The 17,425-nt window shown below is 50.8% G+C and overlaps 1 protein-coding gene across 4 annotated transcripts in view; it reads right to left on the bottom strand.

Moving 5' to 3' along the window:
- The window catches only part of AFAP1L1 (actin filament associated protein 1 like 1), a 63,222-nt gene that overhangs the window by 13,431 nt on the left and 32,366 nt on the right, over nt 1–17,425 (bottom strand). For all 4 annotated transcript variants that reach the window (XM_086679060.1, XM_086679048.1, XM_086679065.1 and 1 more), the window contains exons 6-14: nt 14,602–14,727; nt 13,721–13,932; nt 11,597–11,776; nt 9,547–9,639; nt 7,089–7,182; nt 6,694–6,846; nt 4,800–5,011; nt 1,824–1,969; nt 1,113–1,185 (exon numbers count right to left, since the gene is read on the bottom strand). In XM_086679060.1, coding sequence (XP_086535186.1) covers nt 1,113–1,185; nt 1,824–1,969; nt 4,800–5,011; nt 6,694–6,846; nt 7,089–7,182; nt 9,547–9,639; nt 11,597–11,776; nt 13,721–13,932; nt 14,602–14,727 — 1,289 coding nt within the window. The remainder of the gene's footprint in view (nt 1–1,112; nt 1,186–1,823; nt 1,970–4,799; nt 5,012–6,693; nt 6,847–7,088; nt 7,183–9,546; nt 9,640–11,596; nt 11,777–13,720; nt 13,933–14,601; nt 14,728–17,425) is intronic.

Raw genomic sequence — 17,425 nt, 5'->3', positions numbered from 1 at the left:
CTGTCAGAGCTCAGGGAACCATGAATGGAATACGATAATAATGTAATATAATAATGATATTGATAACAATAGTACTCTTTACTCGGTGTAAGACCTTCCAATGTGTAGGCATGGTGCCCATACAGTATTTCATCTAGTTCTTGCAATGATTCAATCAGGTAGCTTTTATGTATTCATCTGAAGCCAGCAAGTGAGGACCAGAGAAGTGAAGCCCAAGGTAACCCGGATTCAGCCCTGAGTCCAAAGTTCATGCCCCTAGGTACTAAGCTGTCTTGCTACTGAGCTCTTGCAGTTGAGGAAGATCTCAAGCTGCATCCACTGGCTCATATGAATCTGAAGCAAGACCATATAAGTGGAAGGAGGATGGCTGGAGAAGTTTCTAGAAAAGGGAGTCTCAGAGGTGAGAGCTCTGTGTCATCCAGCACCGTCTAGGGCAGGGGTCCTGGCGCGCAGATATGTCTGCTTTCCTTGGCAGCCGGATCCCCTCTTTCTCCCCTAGCTGTGAGGCCTGACCCGCCCACCGGTGTCTTATCAGAATGTGGCTGTCTGGCTCTCCCGTGGAAGGAAAAGACACAGGACATGCTGCCAGAAGCAGTGTGGTTCATGTGATGGCTACAGAGGCCTGGCTGTAAACGAACGAGCTGGCCTCTCCTTGATTTAGTGAGCAAGACAGGGAGAGTCTATCCTGGAAGCTGAAGCCCAGACTGTGGATGCCACAGATGAAGGTCTATGGGAGTGGCCACCCAGTTAGTGCCCCTGCTCCAGGCCCCACTGAGTCAGCACCATCAGTCTGGAGAGCAGTAAACAGCTGGAGAGCCCAACACCTTGCTCAGACCGGCATAGTGCTTTGCATTATATAGAGTCCTTTCCTCTTCCTGATCTGGGGAGCTTTCTGTTGCACTACCCAGCCTCCTGGGCCGAGGATTCCTTATCTGGAGCCATGATCTATGGCAAGAAGGGTCCTCCCTCCCCTTCCAGCTGCCGGGAAAATGAAAATCATCTGTGAGGCAAAGATAAAAAGACACAGTGACAGAGACAGAGAGAGAGAGAGAGAGAGGAAGAGCTGATCAGTGGCCTTTGCCACGTTCCCAGGCACTCCCAAGCGACCCTACCTGTATCTTTTCATAAGGAACATCATCATACACACGGGGTTCAGGCCACTGATCCTGGCAGGATCTTGCATACCTAGAAAAGGTAAGGTGCAATGATGATGGCACTTTGTGGCTTACGGTGCTTTCCTGTCCACTCTCGTTCGATTCTGGCAGCAGCTTGCGATGGATGTTGTTGGAAGGTTAGTAAGGGCAACCATGGCAGGCAGCACTGGGCGGTTGCTGTATTAAGGCCTCGCAGGCAGGGACCCACGTGATTCTCATAACCACCCGAGAGGCAAGTAATTCATCACCTCCATTCTATAAGCGAGAAAACAGGATCCAAGCTGGCAAGCAACCGCCCCAAGCTGTTGCTCATGAGAGTTGAGGCTGGAACCCGGCTCTTCTGTTACATACACCAGCCCTGAGCCTGCCTGATGCCCGAGGGTGTGAGAACCTATGGTTCCGTGGCTTAGAGCCGAGCCCAGATCATTACCTCAAAGGGCCTCTGCTCTTCTGCTTGTCCCATCCACAGCTTCCCCTGACCCCAGACCACCTCCGTTAGCCAGCTCACTCCTGCCTGCTGGAAGGGGAAGGCACCCCCCCCCCCCCCCCCCCCCGACCTCCCAAGGAAGCGGCGTCCTCCTCAGCTCTTCCTCCCTTCCCTCCCACTGCCCACGGCAGGGCTCAGAGGCTCTGAGAGGCTGCTGCGGGCTGCGGGGAGCCGGCCCTTACAGGAAGGAGTTGCGCCCTGCGCTGACGATGCTGGTTAAGGTCTCCACGTCCACGTAGTCATAGTGCAGCGCCTCGGGGGTGACTTTGGAGCCCATCTCCGCCAGCAACAGCCCAAGCCAGCGGCCCATGTCCTCTGAGCAGTTTGCCTGAGGAAAAGGAGGCACAGGCTGATTGCACTTCAGTACTGTTAGGGCCTCAGGCTACCTGCTCACTTCAGCCGGACCCATATTTGTATAGTACCTGCTGTGTTCCCAGTACTTCCGGGTCCAAGGGGAACAGGCCTGCAACACGCATCCAGAAACCCGAGTGGCTCCTTACCTTTTCTTTATTCAGGTTTTGGCTCTAATGCAACCTCCTCAGAGAAGTCCTCCCTGACCATCTCTCTAAGACACACTGCCCGCCGCACCCCACCCCCCCACCACTCCCCACTATCTTCAGAGCCATTTCGATGTGAAAACAGCATTTGGGCATTCCCTGGTTTTTTTTTCTTAATACTTACTTTTTGCTAGAGGAGGCTGTTTCTCACATAACCCAATCAAAAAATTTTTTCTTATAATTGCCAATGTTTTTGTAGCACTGTATACAGGAAAATTGCCAAGAAGTTGCTGTAACCAAACCCCCTCTGTTAGTTCTCATTTAAAGAGCGTTATTATGAAATCAACTTGGCACACGACTGCTAAACTTGAATAAAGGAGGCACACTTCTTGCCAGAAAGCTCTGTGTATAATTTAAGGGACAAAAGAGACCTATCTCACCCTCTCAAAAGTAAAAGTTGAGTGACAGAGGCAATATATCTTGAAATTTAAGAAATGGGTGAGGCAGTGGGTACTGGGCAAAGAAAACAAGGTCCAGACGCTGGGTTTTGGTTCTAAGATAAGACCAAGAGGCTAATGACCCCCTTGGAGCCTTGGATAAAGCACCTGGCAGCCCAGGCCTCAGTTTCCTTGTTTGTACTCTGAGGGAGGAGTTCTTTAATGTTTCTTCAGCATTAACATTTTAAACTCTAAAAAGCCAAAGGACTGATATGTAGAAGAGAGGGAGACTCAACGCATTCTACAGGACCTCAGAGAGGAGGGTGAGTGCCAGGGGGTGGGAACAACAGTGAGTGGGGGGGATGAAATCACACTTTCATTCAGCCATTTGTTCAACAAATAGCAAAAGAGGCCTTAGTATGGGCTGGGCATCATGCTGGGTTCTGGAAAAACAAAAGTATATGAAGCAGGTATGATTACTGTCTTCACAGAGCTTAAAGATTTCAACTCAATATGGAGACCATCTTTCTAAAAATACAGCTGCTTGCACTTTCAACAATAGCCAAATTATGGAAGGAGCCCAAATGTCCATCAAGTGATGAATGGATAAAGAAGATGTGGTTTTTATATACAATGGAATACTACTTGGCAATGAGAATGAATGAAATCCTGCCATTTGCAACAACGTGGGTGGAACTGGAAGGTATTACGCTAAGTGAAATAAGTCAGTCAGAGAAAGGCAGATATCATATGTTTTCACTCGTATGTGGAATTTGAGACACTTACCAGAAGACCACGGGGGAAGAAAAGGGGAGAAAATAGTTATAAACAGAGAGGGAGGCAAACCATAAGGGACTCTTTTTTTAATTTCATTTTTTTTAATTCACATGCAAATTAGTTAGCATATAGTGCAACAACGATTTCAGGAGTAGATTCCTTAATGTTCCTTACCCATTTAGCCCATCCCCCCTCCCACACCCCGTCCAGTAACCCTCTGTTTGTTCTCCATATTTATGAGAAAAGACTTTTTAAAAATATTAAAAAAAATTTTTTTTTAATGTTTATTTATTTTATTTTATTTATTTATTTTTTTTTAATTTTTTTTTTCAACGTTTATTTATTTTTGGGACAGAGAGAGACAGAGCATGAACGGGGGAGGGGCAGAGAGAGAGGGAGACACAGAATTGGAAACAGGCTCGAGGCTCTGAGCCATCAGCCCAGAGCCCGACGCGGGGCTCGAACTCACGGACCGCGAGATCGTGACCTGGCTGAAGTCGGACGCTTAACCGACTGCGCCACCCAGGCACCCCTATTTATTTTAGAGACAGAGAGACAGAGCACAAGCAGAGTCAGGGCAGAGTGAGAGGGAGACAGAATCTGAAACAGGCTCCAGGCTCTGAGTTGTCAGCGCAAAGTCCGACACGGGGCTTGAACTCATGAACCGTGAGATCATGACCTGAGCCGAAGTCGGACACTCAACTGACTGAGCTACCCAGGTGCCCCGAGAAAAGAAAATGGGTGATGGACATTGAGGAGGGTGCTTGTCAGGATGAGCACTGGGTGTTGTAAGGAAGCAATGAATCATGGGAATCTACTCCTGAAGCCAAGAGCACACTGTATACACTGTACGTTAGCTAACTTGGCAATAAACTATATTAAAAAAAATAAAAATAAAAAATAAAAAAATAAAAAATAAAAAATACATAGCTGCTTGATAGGGGCAGGCTGCCTTGAAGGGCAGCGGTTTACCTGAGGTGGATGGCCACTGGTGGGAAGGTTTCAGAGGGGATTCCAGAATCAGATCCGGGTTAAATCAGACTAGGGGCCTCTTAGGCTTGGGATTTTAAGATAGGGGTGAATAAACAAGCCTTAGTTCTAGAGTTTGCCAGATATAGCAAATAGAAATGCAGAATGCTCTGCCAAATTTGAATTTCAGATGAACAACAGATACTTTTTCAGTATAAGTATACCCCAAATATCACATGGGATACACCTGCATTACAACCATTGTTGTTTATCTGAAATTCCAATTTAAGTGGGCGTGCTGTATCTTAACTGGTAGTCCTTCTTGGTCACTTGGCAGTAGTTGGGCTTACTTTTCCTTTTTCCTCAGTCCCTGTACTGTCAGGAGCAAGGCCCCCCCGCCCCCAACAAAAGCCCACACCCAGGCCAGAGCTCCTCTCAGCCGCCACCACCAAGAACCTCCTGGATTCTCTCTTCTCACCTCCAAGATGGCGACCTCTTGTCGGTTGCGCAGAATCCTGAAGGCAAATGGATGTCTGGGCCCAAAGCCTGGGGCCACCTCACAGCCATGGAGAGTAATGGCATTCACATGGGTCCGCAGGTCTGTGTGGTCCTTGTGGAAGTACAGGGTGTTGCATTTCAGGCGACACCAGCGTTCCCTCCAGCCTTGGCTCACCAACACGTTCAGATAGCCTGGGAGGGGGAGACCAGTGGGTATGACCTCCTGACAACCCGGCCCTGGGGAAACCCAAGGTGGGGGCTCTGAGTCAGGTTCCTGGGTCTATATCCTGTGGACGAAGTGCCTGGACAATCCTCATTCTCTAGCTGGAAAAAGGAACCTCGCGGGTCCAGGATCCGCTCACTTTCTCTGGGCCTGTGACCCCCGGTACCCTCTTCTCCTGAGTTTCATTTCCCTACATGAAATAAGGATTGATACTCACGTTCCCATACTGCTACACGGCCTTTGTACCACACTGAGCTTGGTGAAAAGGGCAGGGACTATTGTATGGGTGAATAAAAGACACAACTTTCCTCCTCTCAAAATACCAGAGCTATTAAGGAGACAGAAAATAATGGGTGATGCTGACACCTGCTGGCAGCATGTGGGAACAAAACTAGCCAAGAGAAGAGGCTGGTGACCAACAGGTTTAAGAATTCCCTCTTAGGGGCGCCTGGGTGGCTCAGTCGGTTGGGCATCCGACCTCAGGTCACGATCTCACGGTTCGTGAGTTTGAGCCCTGTGTCGGGCTCTGGGCTGATGGCTCAGAGCCTGGAGCCTGCTTCCGATTCTGTGTCTCCCTCTCTCTCTGCCCCTCCCCCGTTCATGCTCTGTCTCTGTCTAAAAAAAAAAAAAAAAAAAAAGAATTCCCTCTTAACATTTTAGGTTTCAATCAATTTTCCCCCAGTAACATGCCCTGATTCACTGGTTACAAAATATTTCTTTATAGCCATGTGCTTTTATAATATTTTTTTCAAGTTTAATGGAATATTACCGCATATCCAAAATACAGAATTTTCTGTTGGATTCCAGTACATGGAACATTGCATTAACGTGAACAGACTAATATGTCTTCCCTTCCAAACCATATCTAACTCACACTGAATGCATTTATTTATTTATAAATGTTTTATTTATTTTTGAGAGAGAGAGCAGGGGGAGGGGCAGAGAGGGAGGGGGACAGAGAACCCAAAGTGGGTTTTGCACTGAGAGCAAATGCAGAACTCATGACCTGAGCTAAAGTCAGACGATCACCTGACTGAGCCACCCAGGTGCCATTTGAATGCACTTATAATAAAAGTACTTAAAGATTTTTATCCAAGAAATTTCCTTATAAGACTGGGTCAGGGCGCCTGGGTGGCTCAGTCTGTTGTGTCTGACTTCAGCTCAGGTCATGATCTCACGGTTTGTGGGTTCAAGCCCCATATCCGGCTCTGTGCTGGCAGCTCAGAGCCTGGAGCCTTCTTCAGATTCTGTGTCTCCCTCTCTGCCCCTCCCCTGCTCGCATTCTCTCTCTCTCTCTCTCTCTCTCTCTCTCTCTCAAAAAAAGACTAGTTCGTAACTTACACACCCGGCATGTTACGTGCCAAGAGGAAATAAGATACTCTCCCTCCATCACGGTGTAGGAAACTGAGGCCCAGAGGCAGGTGGTGATTGCAGCTAAGGTCACAGGGAACACAGAAATGGGGGGTCAGTTGGCTTTTCCTTCTGCTGAGTGTCGCGGAAAGGCATGGAATGTTGATGCTGTGGGGGTTAGGTAGGATTCTATCCTCTGCCTTGGGGGCAAGGTGGAGGAGGCTCAGAGGGTTTTCTGGCTTAGCCCAGGGGTCCACAGCAGCAGGGTCTGAACATCCTCCTCCTGGTGCCCAGGACCCACCACAGCACGGGACCTCCTGGTCGGGGCAGGATGTCTGTAGGCCATCAGCCAGCGGCTTCTTCTTGGAGAAGCTGATGATGCGGGTGATCTTGCGGCCTGCAGCCCTGCTCATTGAACCCTTCAGCTCTGCCAGACTGCTCTTCTTCCCTTTGCCTGTTGCCATGGAGATGGGTTAGGGGAAGGGAGGGAGCCCCAAGTCCCCGATCCACCCACCCCGGCCTTCCCAGCGGCCCTTTCAGCCCGCACATGGGGCCTGGCTGTGGCTGCAGGTGTGGACGGAGCAGGTCACCCTACCCAGATCTCCAGGGTGGCCAGGACCTGCTCCGCGCTGTGTGCCCAGGCAGGACCCCTCCCGGCTCTGGCATCCTCCAGCCTGAACCCCCAGAGGCTCCTACCATGGTCGCAGGCCTCCCGGCGGCCCAGAGTGGAACAGTTATCACCCATGCCCAGGCTGTCCGAGTCTGAGGTCTGCTTCTCTTGAGACAGTCTCTGGGGAGGGACACAGACAGTCCCATGTCAGAGGGCACACTCAGAGGTTCCCCTTTGTTGGTTCAATCCCCCCAACCTCTGCACATGATGATTGCCTAACAAATATTTGTCAGCAACTCTCACGTCCTGACACTATGCCAGGTATGGGGAAGACAATGCTGACTTAGAATGGTCGTGTCTTCGAATCTCTCACAGCCTGTTTGGGGAGCCAGACAATTAGGTGTAATAAATTCCCAGGGTTTTCCATATTTGGCATTTAAGTGGGAAGGTATTTAAGTGGGATACTGATGTAATGCAACTGGTTTAGGGAGTGATCGCCAGTGGCATAGTGGGGACAGACTGTAAGGGAAAGAGCCACATAAGACAGTGTCGTCCTGGGCAAGGTCAGACGCGGGAAAGGGAGGCGCTAAGATGACAGGATGTAGAGAAAGGGACGGGTTGGCATGTTCAGAATAGTTAGGGACCAGGAGATATCAGTGGTGACAAAAGAGGGGTCGTTAGTCATAAGAATGTGGGAAAATCCTTTCCTCTCCCCAAGGCTCTGTTTTCTCACCTGAGGCACACCCTCCCCAGGGAGCCGGCCCAAGTGCAATGGCAAGGCCAACAGACAACAGACCGAATCACTTCTAACACTTCCGCAAAGTGCTGCCCTCTTGCTCTAAAAAGCTCAACTGTGCCAGCCAGACTTGGGACAGGATTGAAATGGCACCAACCCATTTAAAAAGAATTACAGAGCTCTGAGGCCTCTCCACCTTTCCTGCCAACGACTTCCCAGACCAGGCTCAGGGATGCTTTGCTATACGCACAGAACTTGGGGGCAGGGGGAGCTAGGAGAGGCCATGCGCTCCCCCCGATTTCCAAAGGCTGGAAACATGGCAACGGCCAGAATTGGGCCAGATCTGTCAAAAGCATAATGGATCTCCCCTACAGGGAGAGAAACAAGTGTGAAACAAGTTATTTGTTTCTATTTGTTCTGCAGTGGTGTACGGGTGGTTAAGTTTTTCATCAAGATAGAAGGCAAATACAAAACACATTCTGAACACTTTGGAACTGACTTAATGACGGTGACACTTCACGTACAAGACTCCATGGAGAGACAGAGCCACCGATACCATGTCCCCACTCCAAACACACCCCCCTAAATATTTGAGCTGCCCTCCCCCTATACGCTCGGCCCCAGGAACATTCCTCTGCACACGCCCGGGACCGAACCACGGCACGCACCTGCAGGTGCGTATATGCGTCTACACGTTTACGCAGTCAATGTTGCTTTCCTTCAGGCCCTACTAACGGCAAGGGCCAAGTGAGGGTAGGGTTGCACTTCTCCAGCATCTGCCTGGCATGAGAGCCCCCTACCTGTCCTCTCTTAGGGACTACATGCTGACCCTGCAGCTTTGCTTCCACTGTGCCCCAGCAGCCCCTGTCCCTTGGCCCACCTCTGCCCCCATACAGTGTCGCCCTTCCTTACTAGCTGTTCACTCTCACAAATGTGCTCTCTCGGAGAAGCTTCCCCGACGCCTGAGACAGGAGCAGGCCCTTGGGTACCTGGTACTCTTCACTCCCAGCACTCCCGCAGCCCAGCATTCGCGTCTGCCCCGCCCTGGGGAGCGCAGCGTGTGTCTCTGTCAGGATGGCTCTTGTGCACCTGCCGCACGGCGCTCCCGGCCTGCTCCCCGAGCAGAGCTCAGTCTGCCCCTCCGTGAGCGATGGGATGGCGAAACCATCAAGAGCCAGGTGTCTGGGGGGTATATACATCCTTGCTCTGTTTCTTACTGACTCTGCGACTTTGGGCAAACCTCTCTGTGCCTCAGCTTCCTCCTCTGAAAATGTGACTCATCAAAGAGTTGTTGTGGAAATTAAATTAGGCCATTCATGTAAAGCATCAGAGACGCTGTCGGCCACACAGTCATACTCTATGAATACTAACCTTTATTATATCATGTGAGCCCCGTGTGTGTGGGTTTGGGGCTGAGTCCCTTCATCACCCACCGGCACCTGGCAAAGCAAAGGCACTAGGCACATACTTTCCGACTGCCTGAGCAATCGCTAAATGACCGCCTCGCTTGCGTCCCATCGGGCCACACTCTTCTGACAGTTCCCAATTTGCTTTAAATGGCTCCGGTCAACCGCGACTTCCTCCTGTCCTGGCGGTGTTAGTTACTCCCTCCTCTGGCTCACACTGCACCCTGGACATGGGCATTCGTTCATTCGTGCGTTCATCAATTCAGTAGACGTTTATTGATATGCTGAGGTGCCAGCTCTATGGCTTGGCTTCACCACCAGCCTGTGAATTTCCCCGGGGGCACAGCCCCTGTTGAGTCACCACTGCCTGGCACAGAGGAGGCCTCGTGGAGACAGATGTACCTTGTCTAGGTCCAGCTTGCACACGAGGACTGGGGATCTGGGCATGTCTGCCCCCTCTGTGCCCCCGGCAGGCCTGCTCACCTCTCGGATGACCTGTGGAGAGGACACACAGCTGTGAGCAGGTGGGCAGAGATACTGTGGAGGCAGCAGGAATGGGTCGATGTGGCCTCCCGCCACACGTATGGGGCCCATCAGGGTTTGAACACGGCTTTCTCCTGTGTCTACCCGTTGAATCGAAAAGTCAGGGGGCTGGGAAACAAGAGGCGTGGCTTCTAGACCTGGCTCCGTTGCTAATTAGTTGTGTGGCTTTGCGAAAGCCATTTTCTCCTCTGGGCCTCGCCTTCCCTGTCTGTAACATGGGGATAATACTGGCCCTCTGCTTACGTCCTTGGGTTGCCTGAGGACCAGTGCGATCGTGGGTGTGAAGGGCCACGTGAACCAGGACGCCCTGCACAAGCGTGAGGGACTGTCTTCTGTGACCGTGCGGAACCTCCGCATCAGCCTGTAGGGTGGCCGGGGCTGTCTCCTCCATTTTGAAGATGTGGGAGCTGAGATTCCATGGCATTCACATGACCTGAGCATGAAATCAGATTGGCCGCCGCTGGTTGCTCACCAATCCGTGGCTTTACGTGGGTTATCCCACTGTATCCCCATAGCAGCCTTGAGGGGCAGGGACAAGTGGGATCCCCATGTCACAGATTAGGATGATGGGGCTCTGAGAATGAAGCCATGGTTGCCTGACCTTAACCTCTGGACTAATGACCTGCCAGCATCGGGATGTCAAGACTGTCCCCAGTCCAGGCTCAGTCTTTAGTCTCAATCTCCAGTCTAGGGCTCCTTCTGCTGACCCACCCAGCCCCTGGAGGGCAGAGTCTCCCCCAGAAAGCAGGTTCTCTCACTTCCTTCCCCTCCTGAGACAAAGATAATGAGCAACACTAAACATCCCAGGGGAGAGCTGGTTGTCGCAGGAAGGAAGGGAGGCTAGGGAGGGAGGAAGGTGTCTGGTTGCTTTGTTTCAGCAGGAAGATCAGAGGAAAAGGCAGAAAGGTGTCAGAGTGAAAGAGGGGCAGGGTGCAGGGACATGGCCGGCGGTAAGGGACTGGGGATAGGGGCCCCACCACCACCCCACAGTGATCATTCACAGTTACTAAGTACTTCCTGCCTAGGGGGCACCCTATTAAATGCTCTCTAGAATCTTTACAAGAACCATTTTACAGAAGAGCAAACTGAGGCACAGATAGGCAAAGTCATTTGCAGAAGATCACATAGCCAGTAAGTGCCACTTAGGCCTGGGACTTGAACTCAAGTCCGTGCGCCACCAGAGTCCTCCCCTGTCATCACTATGGCACCCTGCCTATGGCCGTTGGAGGAGATTTCCTTGTCAGCTTCTAATCCTGGCTCAAACCACTCGGTTGTGTGACCTTTGGCAAGTCACGTCAGATTCCTGTGTCTCAGTTTCCTCATCTGTACAATGGGAACGATAATAGTCCTATTGCAAACAGTAAATGAGGTCATGGATGTGAAGCTCTTAGCGCAACACATGGCACGAAGTTAAGTGCTCAGCATAAGGTAACTCTAATTGTTCTGCAGTCAGAGGCAAGATGCAGAAGCCGGACCACAGGTGGAGGTTGCAAGCATGCACATTTCACCTAAGACAGGAAGGAGTTTTCCTGTTTTTTGTTTTTATTTCTTATTTTTATTTTTTTTAAGGATTAGCTTTATCCACTGATAAAATTAGCTTCCTTTAAAGATATCAAGCTCCCCATTCCAGGAGGTACACATGTGCAGCCTGGACAAGCCCACAGTAAGGGTGTCAGAAAGAGGATTCAAGTAACTAGAAGGAAGGCAGGACTCCAGCCTGGGGTCTGTCTCCTGGAGATGTCTGAGCCCACTTCCACGAGTAAGCCCTCGCCATGCACAGGTCGCCGATCACCACCCCTCCCCTGAGCAAGGCCTGCTCTCCCAGGGATGAGAGCCCACTGTGCTGAGAGCCGGGCCTGGGAAGAGAGGAAGGAGGGGCGGGAGGGGTGGGGCAGAGAGGGCACAGTACCTTGAGCCACTCCTCGGCTTGCTCCCGGCTCTGTAGTGCCAGCACCAGCACCTCGGTAGCCCCCTGGGAGAAGCGCAGCTCATGCCTCTTGTGCCGGCTGTCCTTGGGCACGTAGATGACGCTGCAGATATCCAGCGCTAGCCTCAGATGTGGCTGCCGGTCCTTGGAGCTTTTGTAGCACTGGGCAGGAAGAGACGGGGTCACCCTTCTGGAGGGGAGGGCGGAGGAGGACTTGGGGGAGCTCGACCTACCCCACAGAGACCTCCCCCACCAAGCCCAGCTGTGGGCACTGCATGAAGACAGAGGCTGTGGCTATTCATTCCAGAGAAGAGTAGTCTGGAAAGGGGGCATTTTTGGACAATCTTCAGATCGCAAGGGCTACTGCGGGGCCCCAGGGGCACAACCACTCATCAGGAAGAGGCAGATTTTAGCATAAAACTAGGTAGACCATTCTAGTCTAAAGAACCAGAGAAGACACAGCCTGTCTCGGAAGGAAGCCAGCTCCGTGCTCCTAATGGGCTACCTAGCAGGAATGTGGGAGAGAGAATTCTAGGCGTGATGGAAGACTGGGCTTGGTTTATCAATAGTTTATCAATGATTATCACTTCCCAATTCTTATTATGAAGCCAGCATTACCTTGATACTGAGACCTGACAATGACATTCCAAAAAAGAAAAATGATAAGCTCATCTCAACCTGGTTGCAAAAGCCCTACAAAAAAATTAGCAAATGGAATCTGACACATATAAAAAGCATACTGTATCAAGACTTTATTTATTCTTTATTTATTCTGGGATTGCAAGAGTGCACTAGCCTTTAAAAACCAACACTATAATTCATCATATAAGTAGAAAAAAAAGAAAAGCCACATCTATCAATAGACACAGAATAGGCATTTGATAAAATTCCCCACCCATCTGTAGTATAAATGAGCAAACTAGACCTACAGAGGGGGGACTTCCTTAATGTGATAATAAAGACCTTCTACAGACCTGTCAGAGCAAATATCAGCCTTAATAGTGAACTTTGTAACTCTCGCTTTGAGCTCTGGACTGAGACAAGGGCGCCTGCTCTTCCACCGACATTTACATTGTGTTGGAGATCCTAACCAATGCAATATGTCAAGAAAAAAAATGGCCTAAGGAGTGGGAAGAAGGGTCATGACCTTGGGACTGGTTCTGGCCTGGGGTGAGCTTCTCACTGCTCCAGGATGAAAAAAATGTCATGTTTCAAATGAGTATCTGTTGGGCAAGGCTTGTCAACAGACTTGGGGTTAAACAGCTATGAATATTTTTGAATTATGTCCGCATTCCTACTCTGGAATTAAAGGCACATTTTCTTTTACGAAATGATGGCAAATTAAAAAAAAAAACTAAGAAAGCAAGTTCCATTGTAAGTGCTGCATGGGCTCAGTTTTAGAAAAGACAGATGTGTGGAAATGAGGGTGGAAATATGTATATTAAAACTTAACAGTGGTTAGCCCTTGATCAATGGGATTGTAGGTGGCTTTTGAAAAATGGTTTTCATCATGTTTTTCTCTAGTTTTATAAATGAACACATTTACTTGCCTAATGAAAACAACAAACATTGTTTTAAAGTGACTGGGGTGCCTGGGTGGCTCAGTCAGTTAAGTGTCTGACTCTTGATTTTGGCTCAGGTCATGATCTCACGGTTCATAGGTTCTAGCCCCTACGTCTAGCTCTGTGCTGACAGTATGGAGGCTGCTTGGGATTCTTTCTCTCTCTGCCTCTCCTGTGCTCATGCTCTTTTTCTCTCTTTCTCTCTCTCTCCCCCCCCCCCCCCCAATCCCCTGCTTGTACACTTTCCCTCTGTCTCTAAAAAAAAATAAAATAATTTTAAGTGATAAAAAATTCATTCCTGGCAAAACAAAACTTGGCAACGTCTTTATCAGGTCTTTGAATATGTGTGTGTGTGTGTGTGTGTGTGTGTGTGTGTGTGTGTGTGTGTTCCATTCTGCTCTAGTGGGAGAGCCTCTGTGCACAAAGCAAGCCCAGAGGAACTGAGGCAGACATGCCTGCACACACACACACACACACACACACACACACACACACACACGTAAGGCCACGTGAGGCCCAGAGGCACATATCCGCAGCCACTCACCAGGAGCTGGTCCTCCTTGATGACGGTCAGCTGCTTGGCCCATTGCCCGAAGCGCTTTTTCCGCAGCAGGAAGGCACATATCCTGCAGTCCCTCACCAGGTGCATGGAGGCCTCCTCCGAGGGCCACTGGTGCGTGGGCTGTGGCCCTTTCCCTTCCTCCTCCTCCTCGTCGTAGGACTCGTAGGAGCTGCTCATTGCGTCAGAGTCGTTGTCTGCAGGAACCACAGGAAAGGACCCGCTACTGTGTCATTGCCTGGGAGGCACCTCCATACCCTTGTGCAGATGTCCTTGCCCCGGGGTCCCGGGACCAGGAGGGGGTGGGCGTGAGGTGTGATCGTGGTGATCGCTAACCCCCGCATGGGCACCATGCTGTATAGATTTACCACTGGCCTTGCGATCTCGGTGACTTCACTTCTCAGAGTCCAGCTTTCTTATCGGTAACATGGTCATAATGAAGGACAGTATCTACCTCATCCGGCTGTGAGCACCAGTGAATGCAGAGCGTTCAGCCCAGTGCCTGGCACTCGGCGGGCACTCAGTGAACATCGGCTACTGTCATTACCCCAACAGCTTCACATCCACAATCTCAAGGGACTCTCACAGCACCCGCAAATCCCCAATTTATACAGAAGGCAACTGGAGGCTCAAAGAGAATAAATGACTCATTCGAGGTCAGTCACCAAGGATCAGGGCGAGGGTTAGATCCAGGGCTCCTGACTCCCATATCAGTGGTCCTTCCACTGAACCCTGGAGTCACGGAGTACCAGGGCTTGGGGCTTCTGTGGTGACCCAGAGGGGCTGGCACACACGTGTATCCCAAGGATCAGGTCAGGCCTGCTCTCTGAGGACAGAACCCTTCTGAATACCTGCCCCATACTTACAGGAGTTCTTTAGCTCCCCATTCATCCTGGTCGCAGGGTAGCTGCTATCTGCATCCTCGTAGTAACCGTCCATGATGGAGTGGGCTGGGCTGCAGCTATCTGTGGGGTTGGTGGAGGGAGCAGCACCTTGGAGAGAGACAGGCAGACTGCAGGGGCTGTGGCTGGGGAAGACCCCAGACACCCTGGCCCTGCTTGGGGAAGAGACAGTGCAGCTCCCCGCAGCTCCCTGGCCATGGTGAGGGGCCTTCTCTCTGCTCTAGCTCCCCACATGCTCTCTGTGCTCCTGTGACCAGGAGCTGCCCTGCTGGGCCCTGTCACACCTCCAGGCTGTGTTCACGCTATTCTGTGTGCTGTCTTAGCTTTTGCTAGAGAACTCCTACTCATCCTTCAATACCCAGATCAAAGATCTTTCTTCTGACCTTCTCGGGCAGAGAATAGTCAGCCCCTCCTCAGTGATCCCACAGCATTGGTGTGTGTGTGTGTGTGTGTGTGTGTGTGTGTGTGTGTGTGTGTGTATCTTGGTCATGGCTCTGATCCCTGTACGGCAAGGAGTGGTGCTCCAGCTGCCTGGGCTTAGCCCCCCTTGTCTTCTGTCACCTCAGTCCTTCCACTCCCCTCCTGATGCATATGCTTGCTCCCTCTGGTGAAAGCGATTCTCCTAAACCTCTGTGGCTATACCACGGAGGAACTGGACTAAAGAAGATAATGGTAGTGCTTGCAACAGTGACCACAACAGCTGTCTACGTGGAGTTTTCCCAGCACATTCCCACTGAGCTGGCAGCACAGCGCAGGGGTGGGGGCTATCTTAAACTGTATTCTGCATCGGAACTACCGGGGTCTCTTTAAAATGCAGATGCCCGGGCTGTACCCCCAGAGATTCTGATTCACTGTGTGGGCTGAGCTGAGGAATCTGCATTTTTTTTAAAAAAGCCTATTTAATAGGGCATTACAAAACATGGAAAAATAAAAACTATACAGAAGTTCAAGAAATCGGATTTTTTTTTTCAACAGTTAAGATTATTTTGATCCAGATGGTCACTGGGGCATGCTCTGAAGGCCAGTGGGTTAAGGGCACGTGCTTTGGGTTGGATCAGATTTGAGATCAAATTTGTCGCCACCATTTGTTTAGTGCCCTTGGGGGGAAAATCCCACAGTTTCTCTGCATTTCAGGGTCTTCACCCTAAAGTGATGTGAACAGTGCCCACCTTGGACAAGTGATAAAATGCATATAAGCTCTTAGCACAGTGCCTGGCACACAGAATGTGCTAGACGGATGCTAGATGTCATTATTATTTTCACCTCCTTTGATTCCCATAATGCAGGGAGATAGGTATCAGCCCCATTTTACAGATGAGGAAACTGAGGCTCCACACAGTTTGCTAGTGACAGAGCCTGGATAAGAACTGAGGTTGCCCGCTCAGGGAATAGGGGCACATACCCTCTTCCAGGAAGCCTTCCTTCTTCACCCAGTACAACTGGCCGTCAAACCACACTGTTCTGCAACGTGCTGCTCTGGGCTCCCAGCCCCTACCATCCATCTGTTTCCTGAGAACAGCAGCACTCGAATTCCCAGCAACTGGGATACCCAGTGCTAGCTCCCAAGTGATGGCCCCAGCCTGCCCTTCCCAGCAGGCTCTCTGAAGCCTCAGATGCTGGCAACATCCTGTGAGGTGGATGGTGGGGGGAGGTGTGATGGGGAAGAGGGAGGGGACACCCGGGGCAGTGCTCTTGAACACCTGGCAGGGCTGGACATCGGGTCAGAGGAAGGATATTCCCTGATGGGCTTGGCGCCCTCTCCCTGGTCAAGCTCCCTGACCCTTCCTGAGGCCCGCCCTTCCCTCCTGCCCCAGGATCCCTGCTGCCTCATCTGAGGGGAGCCATGAGCTCCCTGGGGAGGTGGAGGGGCTTCACCCAGCTGAGGGGCTTGACCTGGGATTCAGGGCCCGGCAGCGCTTTGTCTCCACCCTCCTCCCCTGTCCTCAAGTGGAGAACAGAACAAAGTCACCTGCTTCCCATACAAACCGCCGCTTGGAGCCCCACAGACACCAAGAATCTCAAGGCTGAAGACAGCCACTGATCCCCTGGTCCAACCCCAGCACTCCACTCTGCTTTAACTAGTTTATTAGTGGTGAAAATAATATACCGCAGTAGCCCAGAGGTGGAGAGAACCCAGGCGTCCATCAACTGATGAAAGACTAAACAAAACGTGGTCTCTCCCTACACTGGAATATTACTTGGCCATAAAGAGCAAATGAGGGCTGGTACACGCAGTGACGCAGATTAACCTTGGGAACACTACGCTAAAGGGAAATGAGCCAGACGCAAAAGGCCACACATTGTATGATGCTATTCACGTGAAATATTCAGAATAGGCAAATCCACAGGGGCGGAAAGCAGACTGGTGGTTGCCAGGGGCGCAGGGGGAAGGCGAACAAGAACGACTGCTTAACGGGGATGGCGTTTCCTCTTTGAGTGATGAAAAGGTGTGGGAACTGGCTGCACAGTCCTGTGAATGTACTAAATGCCACTGATTGCACACCCGTCAAATGGTTGACATGGTCCATTTCACGTTATGTGTATTTTGTTACAATACAGAAAATATGCCCAGGGTGAAAAGCACAATCAGTACAAAAGAGTATGAATGGGAAAGTATGTTCCCTTCACCCAGATTTCCATTCAATTCCCACAGGGGAATGCTGTTGACAGTTTCTTGCATATCCCAGGAGAGTCATTTAAATGAATGCAGATGGGGCGCCTGGGTGGCTCAGTCGGTTGAGCGTCCGACTTCAGCCCAGGTCACGATCTCACGGTTCGTGAGTTCGAG

The sequence above is a fragment of the Puma concolor genome, chromosome A1, assembly GCF_028749965.1.
Source record: "Puma concolor isolate L17-30 chromosome A1, mPumCon1.1.hap2, whole genome shotgun sequence".
NCBI classification, from domain to species: domain Eukaryota; kingdom Metazoa; phylum Chordata; class Mammalia; order Carnivora; family Felidae; genus Puma; species Puma concolor.
Note: the sequence above shows the minus strand (reverse complement) of the source record. Positions and strands in the feature narration are given on the sequence as shown.